At 36.7% G+C, this 27,448-nt stretch overlaps 6 protein-coding genes across 8 annotated transcripts in view; 3 read left to right on the forward strand and 3 right to left on the reverse strand.

The window, feature by feature from the left end:
• The first annotated feature begins 58 nt into the window (after positions 1-58).
• LOC105125150 (histidine kinase CKI1-like) lies at positions 59-4,859 on the forward strand. Its single transcript, XM_011025462.1, has 8 exons — positions 59-75; positions 622-723; positions 833-1,054; positions 1,184-1,840; positions 2,034-2,409; positions 2,502-3,076; positions 3,156-4,298; positions 4,408-4,859. Exons 2-8 carry the CDS (start codon positions 652-654, stop codon positions 4,618-4,620), a joined length of 3,258 nt encoding a protein of 1,085 aa, XP_011023764.1. The 5' UTR covers positions 59-75; positions 622-651; the 3' UTR covers positions 4,621-4,859.
• A 570-nt stretch (positions 4,860-5,429) lies between these two features.
• Positions 5,430-9,111, reverse strand: LOC105125151 (calreticulin). Of its 2 annotated transcripts, none has more exons than XM_011025464.1 (14): positions 8,983-9,111; positions 8,156-8,263; positions 7,854-8,046; positions 7,513-7,771; positions 7,328-7,384; positions 7,182-7,229; positions 7,001-7,087; positions 6,855-6,912; positions 6,700-6,767; positions 6,530-6,625; positions 6,400-6,444; positions 6,014-6,043; positions 5,840-5,932; positions 5,430-5,747 (listed from the first exon to the last, which is right to left on the reverse strand). In XM_011025464.1, the coding sequence occupies exons 1-14, from the start codon at positions 9,068-9,070 to the stop codon at positions 5,736-5,738; spliced, it is 1,242 nt and encodes a 413-aa protein (XP_011023766.1). In that variant the 5' UTR covers positions 9,071-9,111; the 3' UTR covers positions 5,430-5,735. The 2 variants fall into 2 exon arrangements, with proteins under 2 accessions (XP_011023766.1, XP_011023765.1); XM_011025463.1 differs by having other exon boundaries at positions 6,397-6,444.
• A 1,174-nt stretch (positions 9,112-10,285) lies between these two features.
• Positions 10,286-14,774, reverse strand: LOC105125152 (pyrophosphate-energized vacuolar membrane proton pump 1-like). Its single transcript, XM_011025465.1, has 8 exons — positions 14,112-14,774; positions 12,825-13,399; positions 12,335-12,714; positions 12,161-12,247; positions 11,546-11,876; positions 10,967-11,377; positions 10,797-10,856; positions 10,286-10,709 (listed from the first exon to the last, which is right to left on the reverse strand). Exons 1-8 carry the CDS (start codon positions 14,332-14,334, stop codon positions 10,503-10,505), a joined length of 2,274 nt encoding a protein of 757 aa, XP_011023767.1. The 5' UTR covers positions 14,335-14,774; the 3' UTR covers positions 10,286-10,502.
• Positions 14,775-18,071: 3,297 nt separating this feature from the next.
• On the reverse strand, positions 18,072-20,910 carry LOC105125154 (Pseudouridine synthase family protein). Of its 2 annotated transcripts, XR_842190.1 has the most exons (3): positions 20,597-20,910; positions 18,610-19,744; positions 18,072-18,152 (listed from the first exon to the last, which is right to left on the reverse strand). XR_842190.1 is itself a non-coding variant. In XM_011025467.1 (2 exons), exons 1-2 carry the CDS (start codon positions 20,892-20,894, stop codon positions 19,092-19,094), a joined length of 951 nt encoding a protein of 316 aa, XP_011023769.1. In that variant the 5' UTR covers positions 20,895-20,910; the 3' UTR covers positions 18,192-19,091. The 2 variants fall into 2 exon arrangements, 1 of the variants encoding a protein (XP_011023769.1); XM_011025467.1 differs by lacking the exon at positions 18,072-18,152 and having other exon boundaries at positions 18,192-19,744.
• A 281-nt stretch (positions 20,911-21,191) lies between these two features.
• On the forward strand, positions 21,192-24,243 carry LOC105125153 (Peptide chain release factor 2). The gene is made up of 7 exons (XM_011025466.1): positions 21,192-21,621; positions 21,899-22,111; positions 22,539-22,640; positions 22,863-23,000; positions 23,257-23,561; positions 23,641-23,794; positions 23,893-24,243. The coding sequence occupies exons 1-7, from the start codon at positions 21,214-21,216 to the stop codon at positions 24,037-24,039; spliced, it is 1,467 nt and encodes a 488-aa protein (XP_011023768.1). The 5' UTR covers positions 21,192-21,213; the 3' UTR covers positions 24,040-24,243.
• A 1,380-nt stretch (positions 24,244-25,623) lies between these two features.
• LOC105125155 (antigenic heat-stable protein) overlaps positions 25,624-27,448 on the forward strand; it is a 2,505-nt gene continuing 680 nt past the window's right edge. Inside the window, exons 1-3 of the mRNA XM_011025468.1 lie at positions 25,624-25,973; positions 26,537-26,652; positions 27,353-27,448. Of these exons, the coding sequence (XP_011023770.1) occupies positions 25,848-25,973; positions 26,537-26,652; positions 27,353-27,448 (338 nt within the window). The 5' untranslated portion in view covers positions 25,624-25,847. The remainder of the gene's footprint in view (positions 25,974-26,536; positions 26,653-27,352) is intronic.

Below are 27,448 nucleotides of genomic sequence, written 5' to 3' on the forward strand. Positions count from 1 at the left end.
CACTCTTTCTTTTGTGTCACAATGAAATACTCTGCCATAGTTGACCTTTCTTGATTGATCAACACTACAAGTCAGGTGATCATTCAATTTTCAATACCTTCAAATGACACTTGTTCATCTGTGACTTGGAGCTTTTTCAGTCCTTTCTATAGTTAAGAGAACTAAGTCTCATCTTCTGATTTTTTTTTTCTTCCTGTTTTTGTTAAGAAATCAAGCTTGAAAGGCTAGCTTTACTTCTCAGTTTCAATACCATTCCTGCACTGTCATGTCATAATTTCCAGATTCTGGGACCATTGAACTAAAACTGGACATCCTGCCTGCCATAGGCAAGTAAAGAAAATGTACTTCTTATGAGTAGCAAAAGGTTTTTGTTCTTAAAAGATATACAAAATCTCATCCTTCGCTTGAGTGATCAAGTGGAAGAGTGAACCAAAATTAAAAAAACAGAATCATTGATTAGGAATTTTACTTGTGAAGCTATCTTATATGCTCAAAACTTGTAGATGTCATTAAGGACAGAGCTTAGCCATGACATCATTCTGATGATACAGTGAATTAATACTATAATGTTTTCTTTGTTTTATTACTTGTGTAATTTTCCTATGTTGCTTTGAAATGCAGGTATCAGAGCACAGATATTTAGCTGCAAAAATGAAGTTCAACACTGAGAGGTTTCGATCGCTGAAGGCAATTGTCAGGCCTTCTTATTTTCTCATCATTCTAGTAATTCCCTCCTCAAGCTCACACCGTTTTGTTTTGTTGTTCTTATTTATCAATGGTTTGCCACTTCTAAGGTTTGTAGCAGAACTTACACTCTTGTTTAACATACCAGGTCCTTTCAAGTTTCATGTTCTCAGAATTGTGTGTGATGATTAAGCAATCCAAAAACCGCGTAATGTCTGAGTCTGAAGGAGTGCGTAACAAATCTTTTTCAGAGATTCAGATGACCGCAGGACTGCTGCACCGCCTGAACTCATCAGCATCAAATTTAGCAAGAGCTTTAAGCTCATCTTTGAATGGAACTCAGCTTTCATTTGTTGCCATTCAAGCTAAGGTTAATGTGACCAAAACCATCGGAATGTGATTTCTATGCGTAGCTAAGCAGAATAGGAATGGCAAGTAGTGTTTTCTTGATCCCGCACCCAACCCCTTTGTGACTGATGGGTAGTGTTTTTGTTTCCAGGTTGCACCAACTTTGTTCCTAGCACTTTCAACAATTCCAGAATCATCACAAGTTTCATACATTGGACTTGATGGTCTATTATTCTCCTTCTACAATGACGAGGACCAAACATTTTCAGTCTATTCCAACACTTCATTTTCCTCGCAGTGGTTTACTCAACCCGTAAATCGTGACACTGGGAAGTTATATGGAGATGCAGTTGCCTCTGACCCTAAGGTTACTGTAAATTCAAGCTGGTTTCAGAAGGCCTTGAATAGCACAAGTGGGTATTCTTCAATGGATACTGGGTGGAACAAGGCTCAAGATAGCTTATTCCTTAACACGGCAGCCGTTGATGGAAGGGGCGTTGTATCCCTCGGGTTTCCAGTAGAAGTGGTCATTAATCATTTTGCGGCGCTGGATTTTCATGGAGGGTTCTTTCACTTAGGAACTGCAAATGGACAGGTTGTTGTGCAAACAAAGCTTCCAAACAGTCAAATAGAGATACACAACGACACGGTTGTGGTGCAAACAATGAAGCGAAATGGTGACCCTTTAGGTCACTATAATATCTCATGTGATCCCGAGGATGGCAGATTAAGACCTCTTCATAAGAAGATAGTGGGAATCAAGTACATGTTTTACTGCTCCACTATTGATATTGCTGGACTTAAATCGGTATGTCAAGCCCTTTAAGAACAGAATCTGTATTATGTAGTGCTAGAGATAGAAATTTCCATAGGATGCATATGTGCATTTTAAAGCTGACTTGAAAGTCGATCACCATATTTGAGATCTGCACAGAGCTGAAAACAATGAACTATCAGACTCTATATCCTGTCCAATTCTTACTAAAAAAAATTCTTTTCAGGTTTATGTACTGGCTTATCCTATAAATGGTCTAGTGCACCTCGTCCACAGAAACAGCATGCTATCACTCCTGCTTCTAGCCCTCGTGTTTATTTTCATTGTTATCTCCCTCTGCACCTACCTATTCTTGACTGCAAGAGCCACAAATCGCGAGATGTTTCTATGTGCTTCCCTGATAAAACAGACAGAAGCAACTCAACAAGCGGAGCGCAAGAGCATGAACAAAACTAAGGCCTTTGCTGGTGCAAATCATGATGTTCGCAACTCTCTGGCAGCTGTAAGAGCTTCAATACATTTTTGCCAGGAAGAGGCTAATCCAGAATCTAAGTTAGCGGCACAATTAGTACAGTTGGAAAATCATACAAAGGACCTTCTTGGTTAGTTAGCAATATCTTCTTTCAATCTTTACCTTTGGAGTGCAACTTTATCATAAATTTCTTAACTTTTTGTTTAAAAAATGTTGTCTCAGGCATATTGAACTCAATTCTGGACATGAGTAAAATTGAAGCAGGGAAAACATCACTTGAAATAGAAGATTTCAATTTGGCCGAACTCCTTGAGGAGGTAGTTGATATGTTCTATCCTTTGGGAATGAACAAAGGCATAGACATTGTGCTAGATCCCTGTGATGGCTCTACACTCAAATCTGCTAATGTTAGAGGCGATCGATTGAAACTTAAACAGATCTTGTGCAACTTGGTGAATAATGCAATAAAGTTTACATCAGAAGGTCATGTCTCGATTCGTGCTGTGGTTAAGAAGAAAAACTTTAGAAAAGAGATCATTGCTTCTAATCGCACAACTGTGATGAAGTTTCTATCTCGGTTTTGCTACAAGAACCAAGATAGCTTCAATGATCTTGATGCTCTCAATACCGTTGAAGAAAATCCCAACGAAGTGGAGTTTGAATTTGAGGTGGATGATACAGGCAAAGGAATACCTAAAGATAAGCAAAAATCCCTCTTCGAAGACTATGTTCAAGTTAAGGAAACAGCTACGGGACAGGAAGGAACTGGTTTGGGACTTGGCATTGTCCAATCTTTGGTAAGAAAAAGATAATTATTACTTCAGAACTTGTTTTACCTTCCTTCATTCTTCTGATTATAGTAAACATGTGCTCCAGGTACGTGTGATGAAAGGAGAGTTAAGAATTGTTGAGAAAGAGCTTGGAGAAAGAGGCACTTGCTTCAAGTTCAATGTTTTCCTTTCCTCTGTCGATCCCAAATCAGCCGAACCAGAAGAAGATCGCCGCTCGAGTGCATTTCATCAACACTTTGCGTTCATGTCACCAAAACCAGAAGGGTCCCATGTCATAATCTTCATTCCCGGTGAAGAACGAAGAAAGGTCTTGAAGAAGTATATTGAGCGCTTGAACATTAAGGTGACAATAATTAAGGAGGTGATGAATTTACAGCTAGAGCTTGAGAAGGTTAAGCGCAAGCTAGACCTTTCTTATTTCATCTCAGGAAAACCAGAAAACAATTTAGATGACTACTTGAGCAAGTCTGCATCCACCAACTCCGATCGAGGATCACTCGATGGATCTCTAAACATCAAGGATGAAGGTGATCACATTACACCGCACTACAAAAAGACCACCTCCAAAAGTTCATCAAGCATCACACTGCTCGTGATCGATGTCAACGAAGCTACTAGTTACCCTAACTTCCAAAACATCCTGGCCAACTTTCGGAGAGACATTGGAAAATCTTTGTGCAAGGTGGTTTGGCTGGATGATCCAATCATGGGACATTCAAGCGATGAGGTGAAGGATAGGGTAACCGCAGAAGGCGATTATGTGTTACACAAACCACTTCATGGTTCATGTTTAAGTCAAGTCCTATCATTGCTTCCGGAACGCAGGGGTGCATCTCACTGCAACTTCTCAAAGTCCACAAGGAGGACAACGGTTCAAGAAGTCCAGGATTGTGCTGATTCTAATCTTTCGAATGACTTGACTTGCTCGGAGATCATTGAGATAGACCTTGCTTCACCTCAGAGCAGCTCACTCCAACCGACAACGGCGAATAAACCCATCGTAGAAGCTGGTTCCAAACCCTTGAATGGAAAGAATGTCCTGGTTGTTGAAGATTCTATGTTGCTGCAGAGATTAACCAGTTCTGTTCTGAGAAAACTTGGAGCAAGCGTTGAAGTCTGCACAAACGGAAAAGAGGCCTTCGATGAAGTGAGCAAATCATTAAGTGATCAAAAGAAGGAAGGGGATTCAATCTCTCTCCCTTACGATATCATATTCATGGATTGTGAGGTATGAATTCATCAGCTTTTGTCCCACAAATACAATTATAATTTGCAATAATTCAAAACTCATTTCACTGCCGTTTTTTTTTTTTTGGGGTGGGGGGATGGAAATATAGATGCCAGTAATGAATGGATTTGAGGCAACAAGGTTGATACGAATGGAGGAAGAACAATATAGTGGCGTTCACATACCAATCATAGCATTAACTGCCCATGCGATGCCAGAGCAAACAAGTAAAGTCTTCGATGCTGGAATGGATTTCCACCTAACCAAACCCTTGGAAGAGAAAAAGATGCTGGAGGTCATCCTGTCGATTGTTAATGAGTGAGACCTGGCTGCCTTCATTCGTTAGCACCAGCAGCTGGCAGCTTTTCTAGTTTCCTTCGTGTTTTTTCTTCTTTTAATCACTACTACCACTCCCTTTCGTATTCATTATTTCATTATTTTGCAAACGATAAGCCCTGGAAAAAGATGGGACGCTTTGAATGTAATTTCTGCATTGCGTTTCCCTTCACAAAATATTGTTTTTTTAGTATTTTTTTTAAATAATTTTAATATACTAATATTAAAAATAAAAAATAAATCTAAAAAAATTATTTTAATAAATCTTCAAATAAAAAATATATTTAAAAAATTTTCATCACTAGTCTATATTAATATTAATGATAGCCAACTGAGACAAAATAAAAAATTAAAAAAATAGAGAATGAAAATCAAATCCCACCCAGAAATAATAAAAACTCCTTTTCTATCAAAATGCATTTTTCAAATTCTCTCTCATATTCATCCCTTGTGCTTTAATTATCTAGGAGTTACATGCTGAATGAGCATAAAACTTACCAGACCAGCATCGACAAATAACCACGCTTATTACATCATTAGATTTGAATTTGATAATTTCTTAATTAAATACCAATGACGTTATAAACATGGCGCTAAAGCTATAGTATTCAACACCCCGCCGAGAAACATTCCATACGGTCTAAGACCAGAGGTATGGTTGCTACAGCCGTCGCTGATGATTTGAGCATGCATCAACACAACCAGTGGTCATTGAGCTATTCCTATAAAATCATTCATTGGAGGCCTAATCCACCAAGTGATTTTCATACAGGCCTGTTTACCTCAACTCCCTTGTTACACACCAAGCCTGGTTAGGCTTTAACAAAACTAAAGCAAAGTGAACAGAATGCAAAGAACATCAGCAGGGATTTGAAGAACGTTCAAACTATTTTTATGAATGTGATAATAAAAGCACAGTTCCCATTCCTTCTCAAGGCCCGGATACTTGAAAACAATCAGCCACGCGGTTCTCAACCCGTTTTGCCCCTCCCTCCCTAAACGAACGGACTCCTACAACTACGAATTATGAGGAAAAAAATTACGAGCACTTGGTGCCAAGCTTTATCTCTAGACTGAGTTGCTGGCGAGAGAGCTTCCTCATCACAACTCATCCTGCAAACAAATATGAAACATGGAAAATTGATCAGCGCACACCCAATAAAACAACTTAGATTTCACATCATTTCAGGCGAAAGAAAACCTACATGCACTTCATCTTCATCCTCAGCCGTGTCAGCTTTGGTCTCGGAATCGGAATCCTCTCCTTCAGCATCGCCAGCCTCGTCCTCCTCCTCAGCCTGAAAAAAACAGGATCGTGCAATTAGTGCCAGAAACACAAGTAAATATCAAATGTTCTAGCAAGAAGTTCGGATGCTTACATCAGAGTCAGCTGGATCTTCCTTGGATTCCTGAAATGATCAAAACTCAAAGGTTAGGAAAGAGTTGTACAATTCCAGAAACAGAGTTAATGCAGTAGTATGGAATGGCAAACATCCTCCAACAGCTTTCTACTGCAAAAATGCACTCGCCCCGCTTAACAACACTAATAAGCACCCCCAAAAGACATTACTTTAGGTGTTTTAACATACAGGAGCATGATACAACATGAAAAAAATAAATAAAATCAGTCCTTTCTCACATCACATCTAGAATGGTTTCATTTAAGAAATAACATCTGAATCTGCACAGCAAACCAATATACATATCCTGTAAATTACAGAACATCCATAATTTTTCATGCAACAGAAGACCAAGAAAGTACCTCCTCGTCACTTTTCTTCTCTGCCTCTTCAAATGCTGCCTTCTCAGCCTGCAAAATTCAATAATGTCATCAATCAATGTCATCAAAAGGCTCCACTTTGGATGATTTAACTTCAATGAGAAAAGCCACATACATCTTTCTGCTTTCCCCATGTTTCTTCAGCCATCTGCTTGGCGTACTCAGGGTCATCACAGACCAAGACATTGTCAAACAAGGTTCCAGATTTCACCTGGCATAAAAAAAAGTTGTTTGTCACTGAGTGGACTAATCAGAATTTGACAATACATATGGTGAGATAAATACCTGCCACAACTCAATGCCAACATATCTCAAGTCAGGGTAAACATAAAGTTCTGGATCATCCTTGAAATCTGCGAAACATTCACATTCAGTCAAATACCATTTAACTGGAAATTTAGGAGCATATAAAACGAATCCAATAAGAGGCAAAAGCAAACCTGGGTTGTCAATAATTGGTGCTTTCCATTTGCCCTGGTAGTTGGGGTTCTTAATTTTCTGCAACAATAGCAGAGCTATAAATATATATGTTCCCTAAGGCAAAAGGCAACATCAAAAGCTTTCAACCAAACACAGAGGCACAAACCTTTGGCTTCCATGGGCCCTTGTACTCAGGGTTAGGAATGGTTGGGGCAGTCCACTCACCATCTTCCTCATCATCCCAGTCCTCGGGCTACAATTGCAAACCACTTCAATTAGAAAATTATTTCTCAGAAATAAAAGATTCATAACACACTGATTAGAAAAGCAGGCACTTTAGTAACTACCTTTTTGGCTTCAGGATCTGGAAGTTCTTTAGGAATGTCATCATAACCCTGCACAAATAAATAAATAATACATAAACCACAGATGGTCACATCAATTATACATTTCCAAACATCCTCCAAAGCTTAAAAATAATTTAATCTGTTACCTCTGGCTTCTTGTCCTCGGGATCAGGAATATACTCCTTGTCATCCCAATCTTCTGGCTGCCATCCAGTGAAGAAGTTACATTGTCATCAAAAGATTCAAAAACAAAAGCCAACTAGCTAACTCTCATCAAAACCTGGGGGCAAACTAACTAAACAATATAGCAATTAGGGTGCTAGGTAATTACTTTCTTGGCCTCAGGATCCTTGATTGTCTTCGGTGGGAGAAGATCCCAGTCAGCATACAAACTGCCAGTTTGCTTCTCCACATTGTCAATAAGGATACTGTATGTAGCATCAGGACGGATGATAAATGTGTATACATGAGAGAGCTGGTCAGTCTCACAAGGAACTTCCTTCTTGATCAAGTGGTTTGTTTCATTGTAGTTAAGAATGGCATGGACTTTCTTGGTGCTGTATCCACATATATCTGGTCCAAACATGATACTGCAACAAACCATTAAAAGCCAGATCAGCAATTCAGACTAACACAACAATACTGTAGGATTACAGTGGGGAAAGCAGTAACCTGTATGGGGTATCACCACCAAATTTCTTCTGGTCAACTTCACCACTGAGCAACTTCATGTAGCCACCACCACAGTCAAGCTTTTGCTCATGCTTGACGGAGAATTGGAAGACTAGTGTCTGATCCTTGTTGCTGAATTTAGGGAACTCAGCTGAAATAGCATAGAACCTATAGTCTTCACTAGTTTGGATACCTGCATCAAGACGTCAAAAAAAAATAAAGCCAATCAGCCAATCTCAACATACTTCAAAACACCAAGAGTTCAACTGCCAAACATTCCACTGGAAACATCAACAAAATACCTTTGTCATTGGGGTCTCCATTCCATTTTCCAGAAGTGTAGTTCCACACCCCAGCAGTGTTCTCATCTTTCTTCCAATCAGATACAACCCAGCTATTCTCCCATCCATCTTCAATTTCACACGAAACCATAAAAACCAGATTAGCAATCATCAGACATAACTTTAATCATACAATGCCAATGCAAAATTAGAAATGAACCCAAGAAGCATGCCAATTATCATTTTCCGATTACAAGAGTTTGACAATTCCACATTTCTTCAAACCTTTAGATAATGAAATCAGAAATAATTGCAACAATTGCTTTCATCATATCAAGGTTCAATAACTATAACACCGCATACTTGTTTACGAGATCACTTTCCTTTTCTCCATTCCAAATTTCACATGAAATGCAGCTCTAATTACAGCAACAAAATCCATAAAACCACCACAATCATCATCAGCTACTATACAGAACCATAAAACAGTACCGGATCTAAACAAAATTATTCCAGTTTTAACCTCAATTACTCTATAATTAACCAAGTCACTACTCCAAAACCACCAGATCCACATATCAAACACAATCAACGATCCTTTACCAATCAAATCGAAACCAATCTAGATCACTAACTACACTAAAACCACTACTCCTAAATTAATACGCATACAAATACGTGCATCCATACGTTTATATAAATGCCGATAAATACCTTAATGAAACACGAAAAAAAAGACCGATCGAATCAAATCAAAATGTGAGGCAAATTCAACGATCTAGATCAAATCACAAGTTTATTAGCTAATACACGAATAGGTAGATTTATGCGGTGTCGTATAATTATACCTTCGAATCGTTCTTCGAAGAAGACTTTAGCAGATGCGATCGCGAAGAGAGAGAAGAGAATCAGAGAGAGGATTTTAGGGTTTGCCATTTTATTTGAAAATGGAGCAGATTACAGTGGGAGAGTGATCAATGAAGGGCTTTTATAGAGGAGCGTTTTCGTGAATTTCAGCGTAGTGACGTGGACGAATAGGAAGTTGACGTGTAGGATTTGGAGTGTCATTGGAGTGACGTGGAAGTGAGGGATTGGTGAATAGCAGCAAAATTGTTGTGGGATTTTGGGATTTTCCTTTTTTTGTTAGAGGTAGCAGGTGGTGCTTGTTGGGTTGGGATTAAGTGGGGCCGATTGAGAAGGGTTTTTTTTTTTATATGTCAAGCAGGTTTGATCGGGTTTTGTGTTTGGATCAAGCTTGCTAATCTCTCTAGAACCATCTATTTAGAAATAAATATATTTAGTTAGAAAATAAAATATGCCTATAAATTAATTTTAAAATAAAAATTTATACTATCAAAATATAGACGATGCAAAGTCAATTTTATTTTATTATTTATATATTATTTTTATCAAATCAATCCCTATATCTTTAAAACAAGAAGTAAATAAATACATGCGTATCTCTTTGTCTGCATCCCTTATATCTCATTAATCTCAAGAAAATAACCAAATATTACTTTAATTTTTTTTTATATTTATTTAAAAAAAAACAAGAAATGAAAAAACACATTTCCAAATCCATGCAAATTGCAAAAGCTATGGTACCATTGGGATATTCCTTTAAGAAAGTATATAAAAAAAGCAATAAAAAATCCACCATGTAAGATAACTTTGGGAGGCCATTGAATTTATCCAAGCTGGTGGTGGGCTCTGGCGCTTACTTTATTTCCTGCCTTGGATGCTTGGATTGGAAGCCACTCCATGACCTGTAGCATACGGGAAAAGAGTCGGCCAGCCTCTTTCCAAATTTGCTGATGAAGATTTACACGTTCCACATTTTAAATTTCACAGCAACCTCCACTGACTGTCTCTTGTAGGATGAGCCTGTTGCTTCAGTCCAATAATGTAGTTTCACGCATGGTTTTATCGAATTTTATTTTAAAATAACCATGTTATCTTGATAAATTATTGAATTAACTCGTTAGCAATCGATTAACCTGGTCGGAAAAAAATAAATTTTAATTTAGGTTTTGTAACTATGATTTTATCTTGATGTAACGTGCGAGTAAAAATAAAATTATTTTTTTTATTATTTAAAATTATTTAAGAAGAGGTCATGCTTGACTCTTCATGTGCACATTGTTCATAGGGTGAAGACAATATCACCAGAATTCTACACATGAAACAAGAAATTAATGTACACTAGAAACTTGTTCAATTATTGTGAAGTTGTCTCAATTGCGGTGTCAAAGCCTTATGTATATTTTTGCTCCATCACCAGACAAGGAGAGCTCAATTAGGTGATGATGCTGCTTCACCAGCGATCAACGTATGCACCTGAATAATCCTGACAGCTTGATGGTCTCGATTAGAGAAATTTGAAGAGCAAACCTCCATGGGCGGCGAAGAATGGAGCAAAAACTAGTGACTCAACTGCCATCAGCTTTATCAGGATGTTAAGTGATGGGCCTGAAGTGTCCTTGAGGGGATCTCCAATTGTGTCGCCAATGACAGCAGCTTTGTGTGCATCTGAACCCTTTGGACCCAACGATTTTGCATGCTCCGATGCACCAGCCTAAACCACATTGCAATCCAGGATCAGACACAACATAGCTAAGAAATTTAGCAGACTGGCTTTAGTTGCAAGAACGAAAATTCTTACCTCTATGTATTTCTTGGCATTATCCCATGCCCCTCCGGTGTTAGAAGCCGAAATGGCAACCTAATAAGGAGAACAGAAAGACACTCTGCTTAACTCTGAACACCAGCAAAGTTTTCTATGGTTCTATAGTAACATAGCTCTGTTAGGGGAGATGAACAATGAAAACACACCTGAACACCTGAAACAAGTGAACCAGCAAGAACACCAGCAAGAGTTTCAACTCCGAATAAGGTTCCGGTGATAAGTGGTGTAAGCATAACCAAAGCACCAGGTGGGATCATCTCCCTGAGAGAGGCATCAGTTGAAATCTTGACACAGTTTGCGTAGTCTGGTTTGGCTCTACCTTCCATAAGCCCTGGAATAGTATTGAACTGTCGACGAACCTCTTCAACCATTTTGAGTGCTGCACTTCCCACACTCTTCATTGTCATGGCAGAGAACCAGTATGGAAGCATAGCCCCAACGATCAACCCAATGAAGACCTTGGGAGTTAAAACGTCGACAGTATCGATGCCAGCCCTGCTGACAAAGGCACCAAACAAAGCAAGGGAAACAAGAGCAGCTGATCCAATAGCAAAACCCTGGGGCATGAAGCAGCAAAACGTTACAAGGGTTTAGTGCGACTTGAGATCATCAAGTGGTGGCAGGAGTCCTTATGGAAACAACACAAGCCCATGAGATCTAACATGGCAAACAAATCAAAGAGTCACCGGCATTTTGGCAGTTAAAGAACAGATCAGTAGCCCTACCTTGCCGATTGCAGCAGTGGTGTTGCCAGCAGCATCTAGAGCATCCGTTCTTTCACGAATCTTATGACTCATACCAGCCATTTCTGCAATACCACCAGCATTATCACTTATGGGCCCATAAGCATCAATTGCAAGACCAGTGGCGATAGTACTGAGCATTCCCAAAGCAGCCACAGCAATTCCATACATGGCGGCCAGGCTAAAGCTAACATAGATAGCAATGGCAATGGAAAATATTGGAACGATGACAGATTTGTATCCCAAAGCCAACCCGAAAATCACATTCGTCGCAGCACCTGTCCTGCAAGAATCTGCTACATCCTGCACGGGACTGCAGAATCCAACATGCACATAAATCCAAAGCATTTAAGGCAAGACCTTGAAAAATATAGAAACACTCAGATGAATATATTTTAACAGAAGAAACACTTTATAGAAGCCAATCCCAGGGTCACATACTCTCGATCATTATACTATTTTCTGACACTGGCAATGAATTATAAAAGGTTTTGTATTTCCAGAAAGCCGTGATTCTAACAGCTATACGCAGCAATTTACAAGTCCAAAAGAAGGGCTACTTGCTAGATAATGAGATTCTCGAAGATGATAACCAACCTGTAGGCATTGCTAGTGTAATATTCTGTTGTATATCCAATCACAAGTCCAGCCCACAAGCCAATGGTGACACAGAAGAAAAGGTGCCTGCAGTAGTATGTAATTCAATCAACAAAATGGAACCTACAAAATATTCCAGGGAAAAAGGCAATAGACTTTTGGTGGGTAGCATACCAGTTCTTGACAGCCTTCTCGGTTCCGAAATTGAAGAGAGTGAATTCTGATGGCAGAGCGAAAAAGCTGACCACGGCAATCCCAGCAGTCATCAGAATCGTGGAGACAACGAGTTGCCTTTTCAATGATGGCTCAATTTGACTTACATCCCTGATCTCAGAGAGATCAGTTGCAAAAAGCGTAGTTATCAGGCAAACCACAATTCCAACTGAGCTTATAATCAGCGGATAGGACATGGCTGTGTAGTCATGGCTAATACCAATGGATGATATTGAAGCAACAAAAAGTGCTGCACAGGAGGCTTCAGCATAAGATCCAAATAGGTCAGACCCCATCCCAGCAATGTCCCCTACATTGTCACCCACATTATCAGCAATAACCTGTAATAAAACCGTCAGCCATTGCAACCAATCAATGTTAATGGCACAGAGGATGAACTTTTGATCATGATAATCAGTCAAGGAGTTTTATAGAAGGTCAAGGAAATTACAGCTGGATTTCTTGGATCGTCTTCAGGGATATTCCGTTCAACTTTTCCGACAAGGTCAGCCCCAACATCAGCTGCTTTTGTATATATACCTCCTCCAACTCTTCCAAAGAGTGCCATTGATGAACCTCCAAGGCCATAACCAGTAATGGACTCATAAAGCCCTTCCCAGTCATCTCCATAGTAGACTTTGAATAAGATGATGGAGATATAGAGCACCAAAAGGCCATTTGCAGCAAGAAGAAAACCCATCACTGCCCCTGAGCGAAAAGCTGTAATAAAGGCCTTTCCTACACCCTTCCTTGCTTCTAGAGTTGTCCTGGCGTTGGCATAGGTTGCGATCTTCATGCCTAAGAAGCCTGAGAGGACAGAAGTAAGGGCACCAAGCAAGAAAGCAAGTGTGCTAAAGGCAGCGTTGGCAAGAGCTGGTTTACAAAGTTTCCCTTGGCTGTATGTGCAAGGTTCACTTTTGGTGCTGAATCCCTTAACTGAACCAAGGAAGAAGAATATGATGGCAGCAAAAACTCCCATGAAGACACCGAGGTACTTGTACTGAGTAAACAGGAACGAGGTTGCCCCTGACAACAAATCAGGTCAAATAAACATCACAATTCTCAAAATGGTTTCCTCATCAATGCAAGAACATTTATATACTTCACCAAAAGCTCTAAAAGCCATCAAAGGATGGATCAAAGCTGTAGACACTACCTGCATGCTGATGATTGGCTAATACTCTTTCCAGTTATAATTCAAGTGTCAGTACTCAGAGCATCAATACATTGGCATATGCCTTTAAAACAAGAAAAGACAGAACTTGAAGGGCAATCCAAAGAGTCAACAAAGATAAACTTTCAACTTTCCAAGTTGCCTATCCCAAATTGACAAAAGGCTTATTTTTGCCATATATTTAGCCAAGGAGCTCATCATCCAGATGATCATCAACGTTATTGGCCTACAGTGGACAGAGAAGTTGTTGCAAACTAGCCAAAGAATAACCAGAGAGGACAAATCAGAATCAGACACATGCAAACATACATTATGAAGCACCAGCAAAATCAAACCCAGAAAGCATAACAGACAAAAACATTCCATTTTTTAATTCAGAAAATAAAAACCCTAGCATAATATTCTTTCTTTTTTAGCATGAGAGATGATGGAACTCAACATCCTAAACTAAATAAAATATTTTATCAGGAAAAAAAAACCATCCAGAAGAATATCTTTGGTCTATAATATAATCAAATTAAACTCCATGAAATCAAGAATCACAAGCAGAGATAGAGAGATTACCAACAGAAATAGCATTCTGGATTTCAGCACACTTGATAGAAACCTCAAGACTATCAATACCATCTTCTTCCTCTTCAATTAACTTACTACTATAACCATTACTAGAATCACCAGAAACCTTCACCTTTGACACTAAATACCACTGAAGCAAAGCAAAAGCGATCCCAACCAGAGCAGCAGCAGGTATCAATACCTGTGTGAGACCTTCACTCAACACTCCCATTTGTAAATGGCTCACTACCTCTCACCTCAGTGTCTTCAGCAGTGTGTAGTATTACACCAGCACAAATGCAAACAGAACAAGAACTAGTTTTGGAACACTGACCTATAAAGTATAAACTACTGGCAGAGAATGTAGATTATCCAAAAAGATATCTGTAGAAGCCTTGATTGGTTGGTCCTCGGAATCTGAAAAGGAAAGAAAACTGGTTGGTTTGATCGACAGGTTAGACAAAAGAGATTCTTCCAAACGTTGGATTTTGTTAACCAGTTGATTTGATTAACAGTTTTAAAGTCTTGTCAGTGCTGTCTTTATCTTATGTGCTAGCTGCTGCCGCTGTCATATGCCTTGTTCAAAGTCTTGTCACTTTGTAGATGAGATGAGCACTGGCAACTCATCAAAGTTTGGACAAGGGCAGAAAAAGAACAGAAGATTAAAATCCCATTTGAGGAACAAGTTTACAACTACTAGTCTTCAGGAATAATTTATAGGTGAAGTGGTTATCAATATAATTACGAAATTACTAATCAATGTACCATGACATGCATATTTTCTTTCTTTTTTGGTAAAAAATATTGAATCTGAAATCTTACTATTCCGGATGTTGGACCTATTTGATTGGAAAAGAGCTTGGCTCATTTATTTTTATTAAAATGATATTATTTTATTTAAAATAAAAAATTAATTTTAATTGATCGGATTTGACCGAGTTAATTATATTTTAATTATTAATATTTTATTTAATTCAACAAAAATAGTACAATCCTAATTTATCTAGAATAACATGTGACAGGTTTAACAACTATTGTCTTACCATCACAAAGTCACTTATTTGATAAAATTAAAGATTTGAAAAATAATTTGACCTGACTATCCAGTCATGCCCTCTTTTGCAAGATAAGACTTGCTTCGAATACTTTTTTTTTTTTATTCTTAACCAAGTTCTTGAGCACCAAGTCACTCACATCAAATGTATGTGTGTGTGTATTTTTATATATAGTTAATTTTAGTCCATGTTGTGATTATATAAAGGATTTTATATCCTCAAGGAAATTAATTTGTACGTGTGACAAGGCTTCTTTTGGGTGGCATTAAATTCTTTGATGATTCGTGTGGTATAAGTAACATTTGTATGAAGTCTTAATCACCAAGGCAAGAGAGTGATTGCCTAGAGAATGGGATGTTCACGTTCAGCCATCATACCGGGAAGTCAATAATACTGTAGGTTAGGTAATTTTGATTTTTAAAAGGTTGTTTGAAAGTGTTGTAATGAATATTTTTTAAAATATTTTTTATTTTAAAATTAATTAAAAAATATTTTTAATATTTAATACATCAAAACAATCTAATAATATTAAATAAAAATTAATTTAGAGTAAAGAAAAAATTAAAAATTAATTTTTTAAAACATTTTTAAAATATAAAAATAAATAGGATAACTACTTTTTTATTATGATAACGGGATTTTTAATGACCACAGTCGGGTTTATATTCTATTTTATATTATAAATCTTACCTTATTTAATATATTTTTTAGTGCGTCGTGCTCCGACTATTACCAAAAAAACATGTGAAAAATCAGCACAATGGAGACAATGTTTTTAGTCTTTGTTTGGCCTAATGTAACATTTAACATTAATATATAATAAAGGATCAAAGATTTTCAAAGTCAAGCATGTGGGTTTAATTAATACAAAGTAGCGTGTGACTTGTTAATTAAGACATGTACTTTTAATTACTCCCCGTTCCTTAGTAATTAAGGCTAGATTATTGTCCGAATATAATGCATGAGGATTGGTTTATTAAGTGGGGGACTTAATTGAAACAATCAATAGGTAGTGGATTTAATTTATGTCAACAATAGAAAACCTTTAAGAAGCTGTCCATAGACAGTTGAGACAATAAATTTTTTTGGAGCTATTTGTTTTTGTAGCATCACCAAGTGAATAATTTATAAAGATATTAACAATAAAAATATAAAAATATATTATTTTTATATAGTTTCAAATAAAAATATTTTAAAAACTTTCTTTATTTTGCATTATTTAAGTGGGTACTAAGTTTGGTAACACCTTAAGCAATTTCAATGTTCTCCTAGGTCAAATTCTTTATAGTGAGAGCTAGGAATGCATATTTCTGCTGAAGGATTCAAAGGATTTGAAAGGTACATGTAGTGGATGCTATGCCAACTAATTTGAGACCAAAATATTATCTAATCTACAAGGGAGAAAGCTTTTAGCCACATTTTACTTTGAATATTCAGAGGGAGAAGAACCCAAAAAACAATTGAAAAGAAATGCTTTGTGTTCCAATATTAAAAGGGAAAAAGGAGAATATAATTTTATTCATTTTAGATTTCCTCCAAGAAATATTTTAGGGGAAAAGTAGATAAATCATCAATAAGTTGTATGATACTTTGTTAGACTAATAAATTCAATTTTAAAGGATTTTTCCCCCTTCAAATAAGTCTGTTTTATTCTATTTTCTTATAAAATCATTACATTTCTTTTTTGAAAATACATTGTAACAAGTTTTTTTGTGTAAAATTCTTAATCCATAGATTTTTGGATCTTTTCTTAAGGGATTTTAACATTTTTTTAGATTAAAAATTTATTATTATACAATTTTATTTTTTTAATTGCTATAATTCTAAGAAAAGGTTTGGAGCAAATCGTTATGCTAATCAAGAATTAAAATTTTTTCTTTTTATAAACAAGTATGAAGAATTATATTTTCTATTTCTGTCATCATAATATCATTTGAATATAATTAAGATTTATAATAATGATAATATAAAACTAAGTATATTAAACAATATACTATGTTACAAGTGAGAAAATTGGACATTCAAAATTTTTTTTATGAGAGGGTTTTCAGAAAAAGAAAAGAAAAACAAATTAATTGATAATTATTTTATCTTATAAAAAGGGTAATATAGGTGGAAAAATTAAACATCATTTTTTCTTAAAAAAAAACTTATTAATCTTTTAAATAATAACATTTACTAATCATTTATATTTAAAAATTGAATTTCCAGGTCTTTATTTATGATATGTTCATGAAAGCAACACTTTGAGGACTTTTCAAAGCCTAATGTCAAAATCATTGTAAATCTAGCTCAGTCCACCATCTCAAGGCTTTACACTCTATACCCTATTAAACTTCATGATTAAGGCAAATAATTATTTTGGATTAAATTAATCACATAGTTGCTAAAATAAAAAATTATTATCAAGATAAACCTGCCACGACATGCCCTCTCATTTACAGCTTTGAACCATAATCTAGCCTCTGCAGTTCAACTGCTAAACCTACTGTTGATAATTATACCATTCAATTGGAGCTACTTGGTCAAATTGCCATCATAACATTAAAGCGTAGCAATGAGGTGCATTTTATACTCTTAAGTAATTCAGAAAACACAAGTGGTTCCGCCATTTCCAGTTCCTACCATAGCCATAAACATATAAACATCAACTCGGGATATGACCTAGCCTGTGACCCGTGTAATGAGTTGTTTCAGTTAACAAAATTAATCTAAGCAAATTTAAAATCAAGTCATTTAAGTACTATATTTTTTTAAAAAAAATTCAAAAGATGTTATCTTAGATTTGACTAAATCAACTAAGTTATGAGTTAATCATTTAGATTGATTAATTTGATTGCGTCAACTTCAACTTGGTTGGCCATGAAACCTGGTCAGATCAGATCCTAGATTGGCCGGTTACTAGGTTGACAAATAAAGCCAGATGAGGTTAACAATGGTGGCTACTATCTTTACTTCTTATTCAAGGTTGGGTTTTGCTTGAATTTCTTGAAAACTTGCAGAAAAGGAAAAGAGAACATGGGAATACTGCAAGTAGTTGAAGTAGTGCAAGAATAGTCATTAAATCAAACTTCAAAGCAATTTTGTAGTCTAAAACTGGAAGTCATGTTAAATTATTCATCATAGTTGCAATCAACCACTCTTCAAATATACGAAATAGAGTAAATATAGAAAGCCAAAATGTTTCGAATTTCTGCTAACTCTACTATAAGAGCTCTTGATGTCAGACTATGGCGCCCTTGGAAGGCAAAGGACGACGTTAGAACTCAAAGTTGGAGGATGGCATATAACACTATGAATGCAGTTTGTTGACCCTAGATGTTATTGCCGCAACTCCAAACACCGTAAACATATATTCATGGAGAACAAAATCAGATGAAATACTGTAATTGAGCTTGAAATCTCTCCCTATCCTTTTCAAATTTGAAACATAAAGATTTGGGTTTATGAACCTGATTGTATTCATATCCTGGCTTTTTATTGTAACAGGCTGCGTTGATCTGTTGCCTCTTCTCCTGTTCAGGGATTGAAAAGAAGAAGAATTGCAAAGCAATATAATTGACACACAAAGAGACGCAAATGGCTTTGTCTTAGTTTTTCCTCAAGAAAGAACATTGTCTAACGATAAGGAGATTTCCATCATTAGCTATGCATGGTTAAGTCCTCGCATGTGCTTCGCACCTCAAAATCCCATTTTAAAAACAACTCATTGAAGCTAACCAAAATGAAGGCTGTGATATCTTCTCAATGCCCTGTACTCCTGTTCGAGTATATGGGGGAAAAACCTGTATAAATGATCCCATCTGTGCATTTCCCACCCTACCAATGAATTAAGTAATCAGTATGGTTCTATCATCTCACGAACTGCCAGGGATCTTCCAAAGCCAGAACTTCTAGAAAGAATTTAAAGGAGGCCTATTTAATTTTACAATGGCTAAACCATCTGGGTAGCCCACACAGGCATAGGTGCACGAAACATTAGGGGCTGACCAGTAACAGGATGCTCAAGAGACAAGCTCTCTGCATGAAGTTCATGGCCGTCATATGTTCTTCCCTTCCACTCACACACACCCTCATATTTCACATCCCCCCTTATAGGAATTCCAAGATACTGAGAATGCAAGCGGATTTGGTGTGTTCTTCCACTCCGAGGAAACGCTCTTACCAAAATCTCATCTTTCTTTGCATCAGTATCTATCACAGCTTTTTCTTCAACAACTAAAATGTTATCACTGTTAAATTCAGATGGCTCTCTGAAGCTCCCTTGCCCATTTATTGACAGTACTTCAAACGAAGTTTCCATGTGCTTAACTGTGGACCCACCTGGCAATGATCGGCCCACATCTGATGCCGCATACACGCGAAACGCTCCAAACTTTGATCGACCATGACCTGATTTAATAGTAATCTTTTCCCATTTTGGAGCTGAACCGATGCACAGAGCAATGTATGTTTTCCTAACTTTGTGATCGGTAAATGCCTTTACAAGCTTCGAAGCTACTTTATGCAACTTTGTAATAACCATCACACCACTTGTATCACGATCAAGTCGATTGGCAAGATGGAGCTCTGGCCTCGCCACAGGACCTAAAATTGAGAAATTTGAACTCGGTTAAATGTTCACAAATAACATCTGTACTTAATCTGAAAAGATTCTTTAACATTCCAATTTGCTACATGCACTTCAATATTTCGATACATCTCGGAGTTTAAATATACAGTATCCATCAATCAAAAGAATGTGCAGCTTTTCACTTGAAAGAATCGAGCTATAGTTCTAGCTGATAGAAAGGACTGATTCCAGGGCAGCTTCAACCATATAAAGAGCAGAACGTATCCTAATTCCTAAAATCTCCTTTCAAACCCACGCATTAACTCAAGTGTCGAAACCAAATAGTTCCTTCTTATGCAAAACATCCTTAACAAAAATCCAACTCAATTCATAATCTATCCTAACAGTTTACAGACTGATGGGATTCATAAAGGCTCACACCTATATATTGCTAGGAAGTGCATATCAAACTTTATCAAGTAATTAAAAGCAGGTCAGTACAGTACTCAAATTGGTACCAAATGCTTTTGACTTCAATTTCTAATTATTTGATTAAAAAAAATTTACATATCAGACAAGAACGAACAACTTTTATTTTTTCTTTCCTAATACATTATCTCCATATCATCGCGGGCCTCGCAATTGAAAGAACTCCATTGGGATATTAATTCAAGCCTTCCTAAACCAAATTTAATTCAGCAAAACCACATTTCAAATTCTCTCAACGAAGCAAACAAAGACCCACTCTCTATTTATGAGCTAGCATTTCATTTGGCTTCTTGAAAATTAACTACTGAGTCCTGTACCTTGTCAACTCAGACAAACAATGTTTTCAAATTCCAACAAAAACCTACAACACAAAAATGCCAAAAGTAAAGAAAACATACCTTCATCGAGTCCAGATGACTCAACCAAGCAATCAAGAACTTGAGGGACAGAGTCCAACACTGTCTCACAATAAACACCTTGAGGCTTGTTAACAGCAATAAGCCACTTATCTTGATATAAAACATCACTTTTAGACAAAGCAAAAAGACTTGATCTTGAAGAAGCAGACATAGCTCTAGCTAGTTCCATCTCCTTTGATAGTGGATTCAATGGAGGGGAGAGTGGTATGGGGTAATTTTGAAGATTTATAGGTGTGTTTTGGGAAGTGGCGTTCATGCTGTCTTGTGAAGCTGACATTTTTGTGCTCTGAAGAGTGGAAAAAGTGAGGGTTTTGGTGAGTTTAAAGAAGGGTTTTGAGGGAAAGAAGAGGGTGGGATTAAGAGGGGAATAGAAGGGCATTTGTGTCTGTTTAGCTGTGGTTAGAAAAGGTGAAAACTATATGAGATACACCACCAGTGTGGTTTTATAGAGTAGAAAACGATGTCGTTTTAGACAATTTGATGCTTCTTCTTGGCTTCAATAAACCCTGAAAGATTGAAACTTTATTCTTTGTTAAACCCAGGAGCTCAAATCCTTAGAGAAAAATCATCCCTTTCTTCAATTTAGAAGGGAAAGAATGTCTTCTTTGATTGTTAAAAGGTCAAGCAGTAGATTTTCACATGTAGACTTTTCAAAGTTTCACATTTTTTTATCTCTGAATCAAAATCACAAAGTTTTGGTTTCTGGGCTGCCTCCAGTTTTGATTAAAACCATAAAAAACCCATCTTGGTCTTATTTAAGTGTGTCAAGATACCACAATTTTGCACATTTGAGTGGAAAAGACAAGGTCTTGGCCTCTGGGTTTCGTGTCTTGAAGAGTTTGTTTAGTACACAGTCAGCAGCGGAGCTATCAACATCTGATGGGATAACTGTTGATGGAATTGTGGCTAGCAATTGGACAATTCTTGATGAGAGTGAGAGTGATTGGAAGAGTCATGCTGCTGCTATTGCTCAGTCCATTCAAGTGATCAAAAGGCGCTTGCAGGTAGAGTCCGTATGATTTAGACTCTAGTTTGTTTAGTTGTATTTAAGCTTAAGCACTGATTTTCACTGTGCTTCTGAGTAGCGTTTGATTTCAATGTCAAGCATTATATTTTGTTGAAAATTCAATTACAAGGTCATATTTCTTAGACGAATATATCACATTCAGTTTTCGGTGAACTTTCTTCATCAATCTGTTGTATATACAGTGTAATCAAGGTTGTCTTCGTGTAGTTTATTAAGATTGACGTGAATTTATATTTTGTTATATGAGGTGGCAGTGGAAGAAATTGATGGTTAGGTTGGATCTGTTATCAGTACAGCTGAATAAGCCTGATCTTTGGGACGATCCTGTACATGCTGGGAAAATAAGTCGAGAGCATGGTTCATTGATGGCTAAAATGAAGAAGGTGAGGGCATTGGAACAAGAATTGCTGGAGCATATTGACATGATAAAACTGGCTCGTGAAGAGGATGATAATGAGTTGGAATCGGTGGGCTCTCACTTCCTATTCTAGGCATGTATTCATTCTGTTTTGTGTTATGTTCAAAATCGCAAAAAGCCACTCGAAGATTTTCTGGTTTTTTACGCTTTACACTTCATTTATGAAATAAACTGTTTATTTCAACTGTGCTGGAAATTCATTTCTACCCACAAAAGCAAATAACTGATCTCTGTGGTGTATAAAATAGTTTAACAGGTAGCCATATTTATGAGTTGAACTATCAAATAATTATACAACACAAAGTGGCTTTTGATTTGCGATTAAAAAGGTGACCCTCCAAGAAAATTTATCAAAACTTCTGACCTATCACTGCTGGACATCTCCTCGGCACATAAGATCCAACTGTTTGCTAGATGCCTCTTCTTAATTCCTTTGCGCCAGTTATTCATGGAGCACTGCCTGCTCCTTTTTGCAGGAAATGTTGAAAGCTTTGCTTCAAATGAGAAGAAATTCAAATGAGAAAGAGCAGGAAGCTTTGTTATCTGGGGAGCAGGATTCCTGTCCTTGTTATATAGAGGTACATTTATACGTGCTGGTCTTGCTGCCTTTCTAGTAAATGAGATTTCATACCTTGTGATGTATTTGGATGTTGTCAACCATCCATTTAGAAGTATGGTGGATGTGTAATTGATCCACAGCCAGTGGATTTTTCCTTGTTTCGACCATGTATAAGGACAATGAACACTTTTGTTGGAATGTTACACGTATTTAGACCTTGATTTTCCTGTGCATAATACAGGTCCAAGCTGGAGCTGGTGGTACTGAGAGCATGGACTGGGCCAAAATGGTTATGCAAATGTACAAGTCGTGGGCGCAACGTCATGGTTATGGAGTAACTGTGGTGGATGAGATGCCTGGTGAGATTGCAGGAATCAAGGTTCAATTTCTTACCATCTTCCATTCCTCCTTGAAGCTTAGAAATTCACAATTACATAATTATTTTAATTATTTTCTTTTTCTGGCAAAGGAAATCAACATAGAAATCATGCCTTTCAATTTTAAATGGCCGCCATTTGCTTCTTCTGGAATGTTGATTGGCGAGCTGCTAAAAATAAAGCTCCTTCTATGTATTATTGTTCACCCTAGGCTTCATTTTATGGTGAATATGACATGGAATCAGTTTGTGCCCTCAGCGTGCAACAATCAAAGTTGATGGTGAATATGCATTTGGATATGCCAAAGCAGAAGCTGGAGTGCACAGGTTGGTACGTATCTCACCATTTGACAGTGGAAAGCGCCGGCATACTTCATTTGCTGCTGTGGCTGTAATTCCAATCCTAGGGGATGGATTTACCCATGTCCCAATTAACGAATCTGATCTCCGTATCGAGAGGTTTCGTGCTGGGGGAGCTGGTGGTCAGCATGTTAACACAACTGAGAGTGCTGTGAGAATAGTTCATATTCCAACAGGAATCACCGCCACTTGTCAAAATGAAAGGTGCGAATTTTCTTAGAAGTATCCACACCTCTTATATGCTAAAATCTCTCTTGATCCCATGTGGTTCTTGCAAACACAGATCTCAACATATGAACAAAGATTCAGCAATGGCAGTGCTCCAGTCTCGATTGGATCAACGTGAGATGGCTCGTCAGGCTCAGGTGAATGCGCATCATACACAATCTCTCACTGACATAGGTTGGGGCAACCAGATTCGTTCTTATGTGCTCCACGTATGCTCTCAAAACCACTGCAACTTCCATTACTTTCCTAAAATACCATCTATTCTGTATATTAAACCCACGTTTACCACATTTTCTTCTTCACGCAGCCTTACCGCATGGTCAAAGACCTCCGAACCAATTATGAGGTCACTAACCCAGATTCTGTGCTCGAGGGAGAGATAGATGGCTTTATCTTGAGCTATTTATCAGCTTTGTTGGACAAGGACGAAGATTGCCGTAATCTAAGTGCTTAAGCAGATTGACAGCAAAATGGAATGAAGCAAAGCTCACAATCATCCAAATTCCGATCTAGGTGGTTTAACAAAAGCTTGAGTAGGGAGCCAGTGAGCTGCAATGTCTATAACGTATCGCACACGCTGGTTTAGATTGATACTCGATTGTAAGATACTGGATTGAATAATATGAATTTAAGAGCAGGCATCATTTTTTTGTCTTTTGAAATTTTTGAAACTCTCTTTTGCTCTAAATTATTTTTTTATGATTTTAGATTGTTTTAATATCAAGTGAAAAATATTTTAAAAAATAATCGTTATTATAATTTCAAATACTGGGAGACACATTTGCTATTGTAGTTAAAAAAACAAATTTAAAAAAGTTATAAATTGTATCTTTCCTGAAACCCAAGTTTTTACAGTAATTTAGAATGAAAAACAGGTTAAAGGAGTGAAAACAAACTCTTTTTAATTTTGAATTTGTGGTTAGTCGAAGTAAAGCACTGCACCAACATTACTAAACGAAGCCTTAGGAGGACGAACAAAATATGGCTTCTCAGAGTTGTAGCGGGACGTGTTCATTTGTCAAGTTTTGGTTGTAATTGCTTGATACTGGAATGAGACATTATGTGCAAATTTGGTCTGTATAATTTTCTCATGAAGTTGGAAATACGTTGCCGTTTCAAAGATGATGTCTTGGGAGAATGGGAGGCTTTAGCTGTGATATCCAATGGCAATGGCTTGTGAACAATGCGAGTGGTTTATAAGGAACAACTTAGGTTTGATTAAAGTGGTAAGAAGAAAATTCATTAATACAAGAACTCCAGTAAATATATTTACTTGTGTTATTAAATCTTACTCGGTAAATTTATTTATTTAGCAAACTCCATGAGTAATTGAGATTTAGATTGAATTTCAATTTAAATTGATTTTAATATTGATATAGCAAAATCTAGATAATCTAATATGTTAATATATAGCTATATTGAATCGCAACACGACTGACCTAGCTATATTTAGTTTAAACAAGGTCAGAACTATTTAAAAAAAACAAATTAAAATAATATTATTTTGGATGAAAATATTAAACAAAAAATAAAAAAAAACTATGGATATGATTTAGCTGGCGCCGTACCTTCTCGTTCTCTAACAAGCCTCAGTCCAAAACTAAAAATATTTAATTCTCAATTTTATTCCAAAAATAAAATTTGTTTATCAATAAAATCCTAAGTGTGACATATTTTCGATTCTGTATTTCTTTTCATGTATTTCACATATTTTCTACCAAATTCTCTTCAATCCAGCGCCCATCATAAGGACTCACTTTGTAATTGTGTAATAATACAAGTTATATTATTTTCTCATTATTTTCATGTATTTTTTATATTTTTAATTTTTTATGTAAAATAGCTATATTTTTCAATTACAGAATGTTTTTTTTTTAATTTTTTATATAAAATAATTATATATAGTTCATAATATTCTTTAATTTTGATATGTGAAATATTAAATTTTAAAATTATTGTTTTATTTTTTTCGGGTTAACTTATGTAACCTGTGTAATTCGAGATCCGGTCTCTTAACCGGGTCAAGCGGGTTTATTAACGAACGATGGTTTCAAGTCAGAGACAAAAGAGCTCTCGTCAATCCACAAATCACAAGGAAAAGTTTTTATATATTTCCCCTATCAAAGTTCCAATCTTTCTTCAATTTTTGAGTGTTAAAGATTGTTTCTTTTTTGTGGGTTTTGTCTGTTTTTCTGCAGAGAGCTCAGAATTGTTAATCTTTTAAGCTTACTATAGATTAGAGGCAGAGGGAGTTATAGAAGAATGGAATCAGCATCTACGTCGTCATCAACATCGATAATAACACCAGAAGATGTGTTAGAATCATTAATGAATGATGGTACCATTGATGCTCTTAGACTGAAGATCATCAATCAGCTCAAAGCGAATGTACGTTTCTCTCCTTTTTCCCTCTTTTTTTGTGGTTGTTGCTATGAATTTTCATCTGGGGTTTGTTTGTTTCTGTGGAAAGTTGTTTGCTTTTTTGGTTTTGATTGGAAAATTGTCAATTTGGCTGGTACCCGTTTGTGTTTTCAAGTTTTTAAAGGCCTTGTTAGTGAAGTTTACATTTTTCTTCTGTTTGTTTCTATGGAAAGTTATTTTTTTTCATTGCAAAATAGTGAATTTGATGAGAATTCATTTGTGTTTTCAATTTGTTTGAGGTAATGATGGTGAGAAAAATCACAACTCTGTGGATTTAAGTTTGGTGATGTTATGCAATTGTTTGTGTTGTAACGGATAAGCAATTTTTTGGTTGCTGTATGGCCTTTGATTTAGTAATGGAGCATGCATGCTTTAAATTCTACGTTTTGTTCCTTGGTTAGATATGTTGATAAACAGAGACGCTATAAGCATGCTATTCACGACTGTATTTGGTGTTAAGGATTGTGAGAGATTACTGATTTAGATGCTGAGTGTGGAAGTTATAGCTACTGATTTCTTTTTGGGTACAGGAAGAGCTAAAGAATACTGCCATTAGAATGGCGGAGCAGAGCAAGGTTTTGAACACTCCTGGAGCAGAGAAACAGACCAAAAGAGAGTTATTTGATGCACTTCGACAGGAGCTGGAGTAGGTCTTCTGTTACCTCGTTCTCTGCACTCTCTGAGTCTTTAAATTGCTTTCACTCCGTGTTTTAATTGGGAGTTTTGTGAGTTTAGACTAATTGGAAATTTTTTATGTGTTTGAGGAAGCAGTTCTTGTTGTTAAGTATTTGTTTACAGTTTTTGAGGTTTTTAACAAAGATGGATAATATTTATATCAGTTTGGTGGTTGTCATGTAGAGCTATGATCGTAATGACTTTGTAAGTTGGTCACAGCAAGATTACTTCAGGTTTTTGCATTATCACTGGATTTTAAGCTATCTCATCACTCGTTGCTGAGAACTTGGAACTGATCCATGTCACTTCTCATATGTTATTTGAAATAAACTGATCTATCTCACATGTCATTAGAAATACATGGAGGAGCGGATGCTAATTGTTTGTTCCACGTTATCCCCTGCTCTGAAATGCTTAAGCGACATTCTTCTTCATTTTATTTCACGTAACACTCAGTTTTCCTATGTCAAACCTGAGATGGATAGCCTGGATAATTAACTGTAGTCTAATCTAATGGATCTTTTTTCCCAAAAACTTCTTGGAAGGATAGTTTGCATGATTCATTATGCTCTGAAGTCTAGAATGGTTACTGATTGTTTATGATGCCAATTTTATCCCACTCCTGGATCAGCAGTTCCATTTTCTCACAATTTCATGCTGTTGTCATGCAGAGCTCCAGTGCTTGAGAAGGCCTCTAGATCAGTTTGGGAGTTGATTTTAGACAGTAATGGATTGGGGAAAGAAATAAGTGAAACAGTTGAAAGAGT

This window comes from Populus euphratica, unplaced genomic scaffold, assembly GCF_000495115.2.
Source record: "Populus euphratica unplaced genomic scaffold, PopEup_1.0 scaffold28.1, whole genome shotgun sequence".
Taxonomy (NCBI): Eukaryota; Viridiplantae; Streptophyta; class Magnoliopsida; order Malpighiales; family Salicaceae; genus Populus; species Populus euphratica.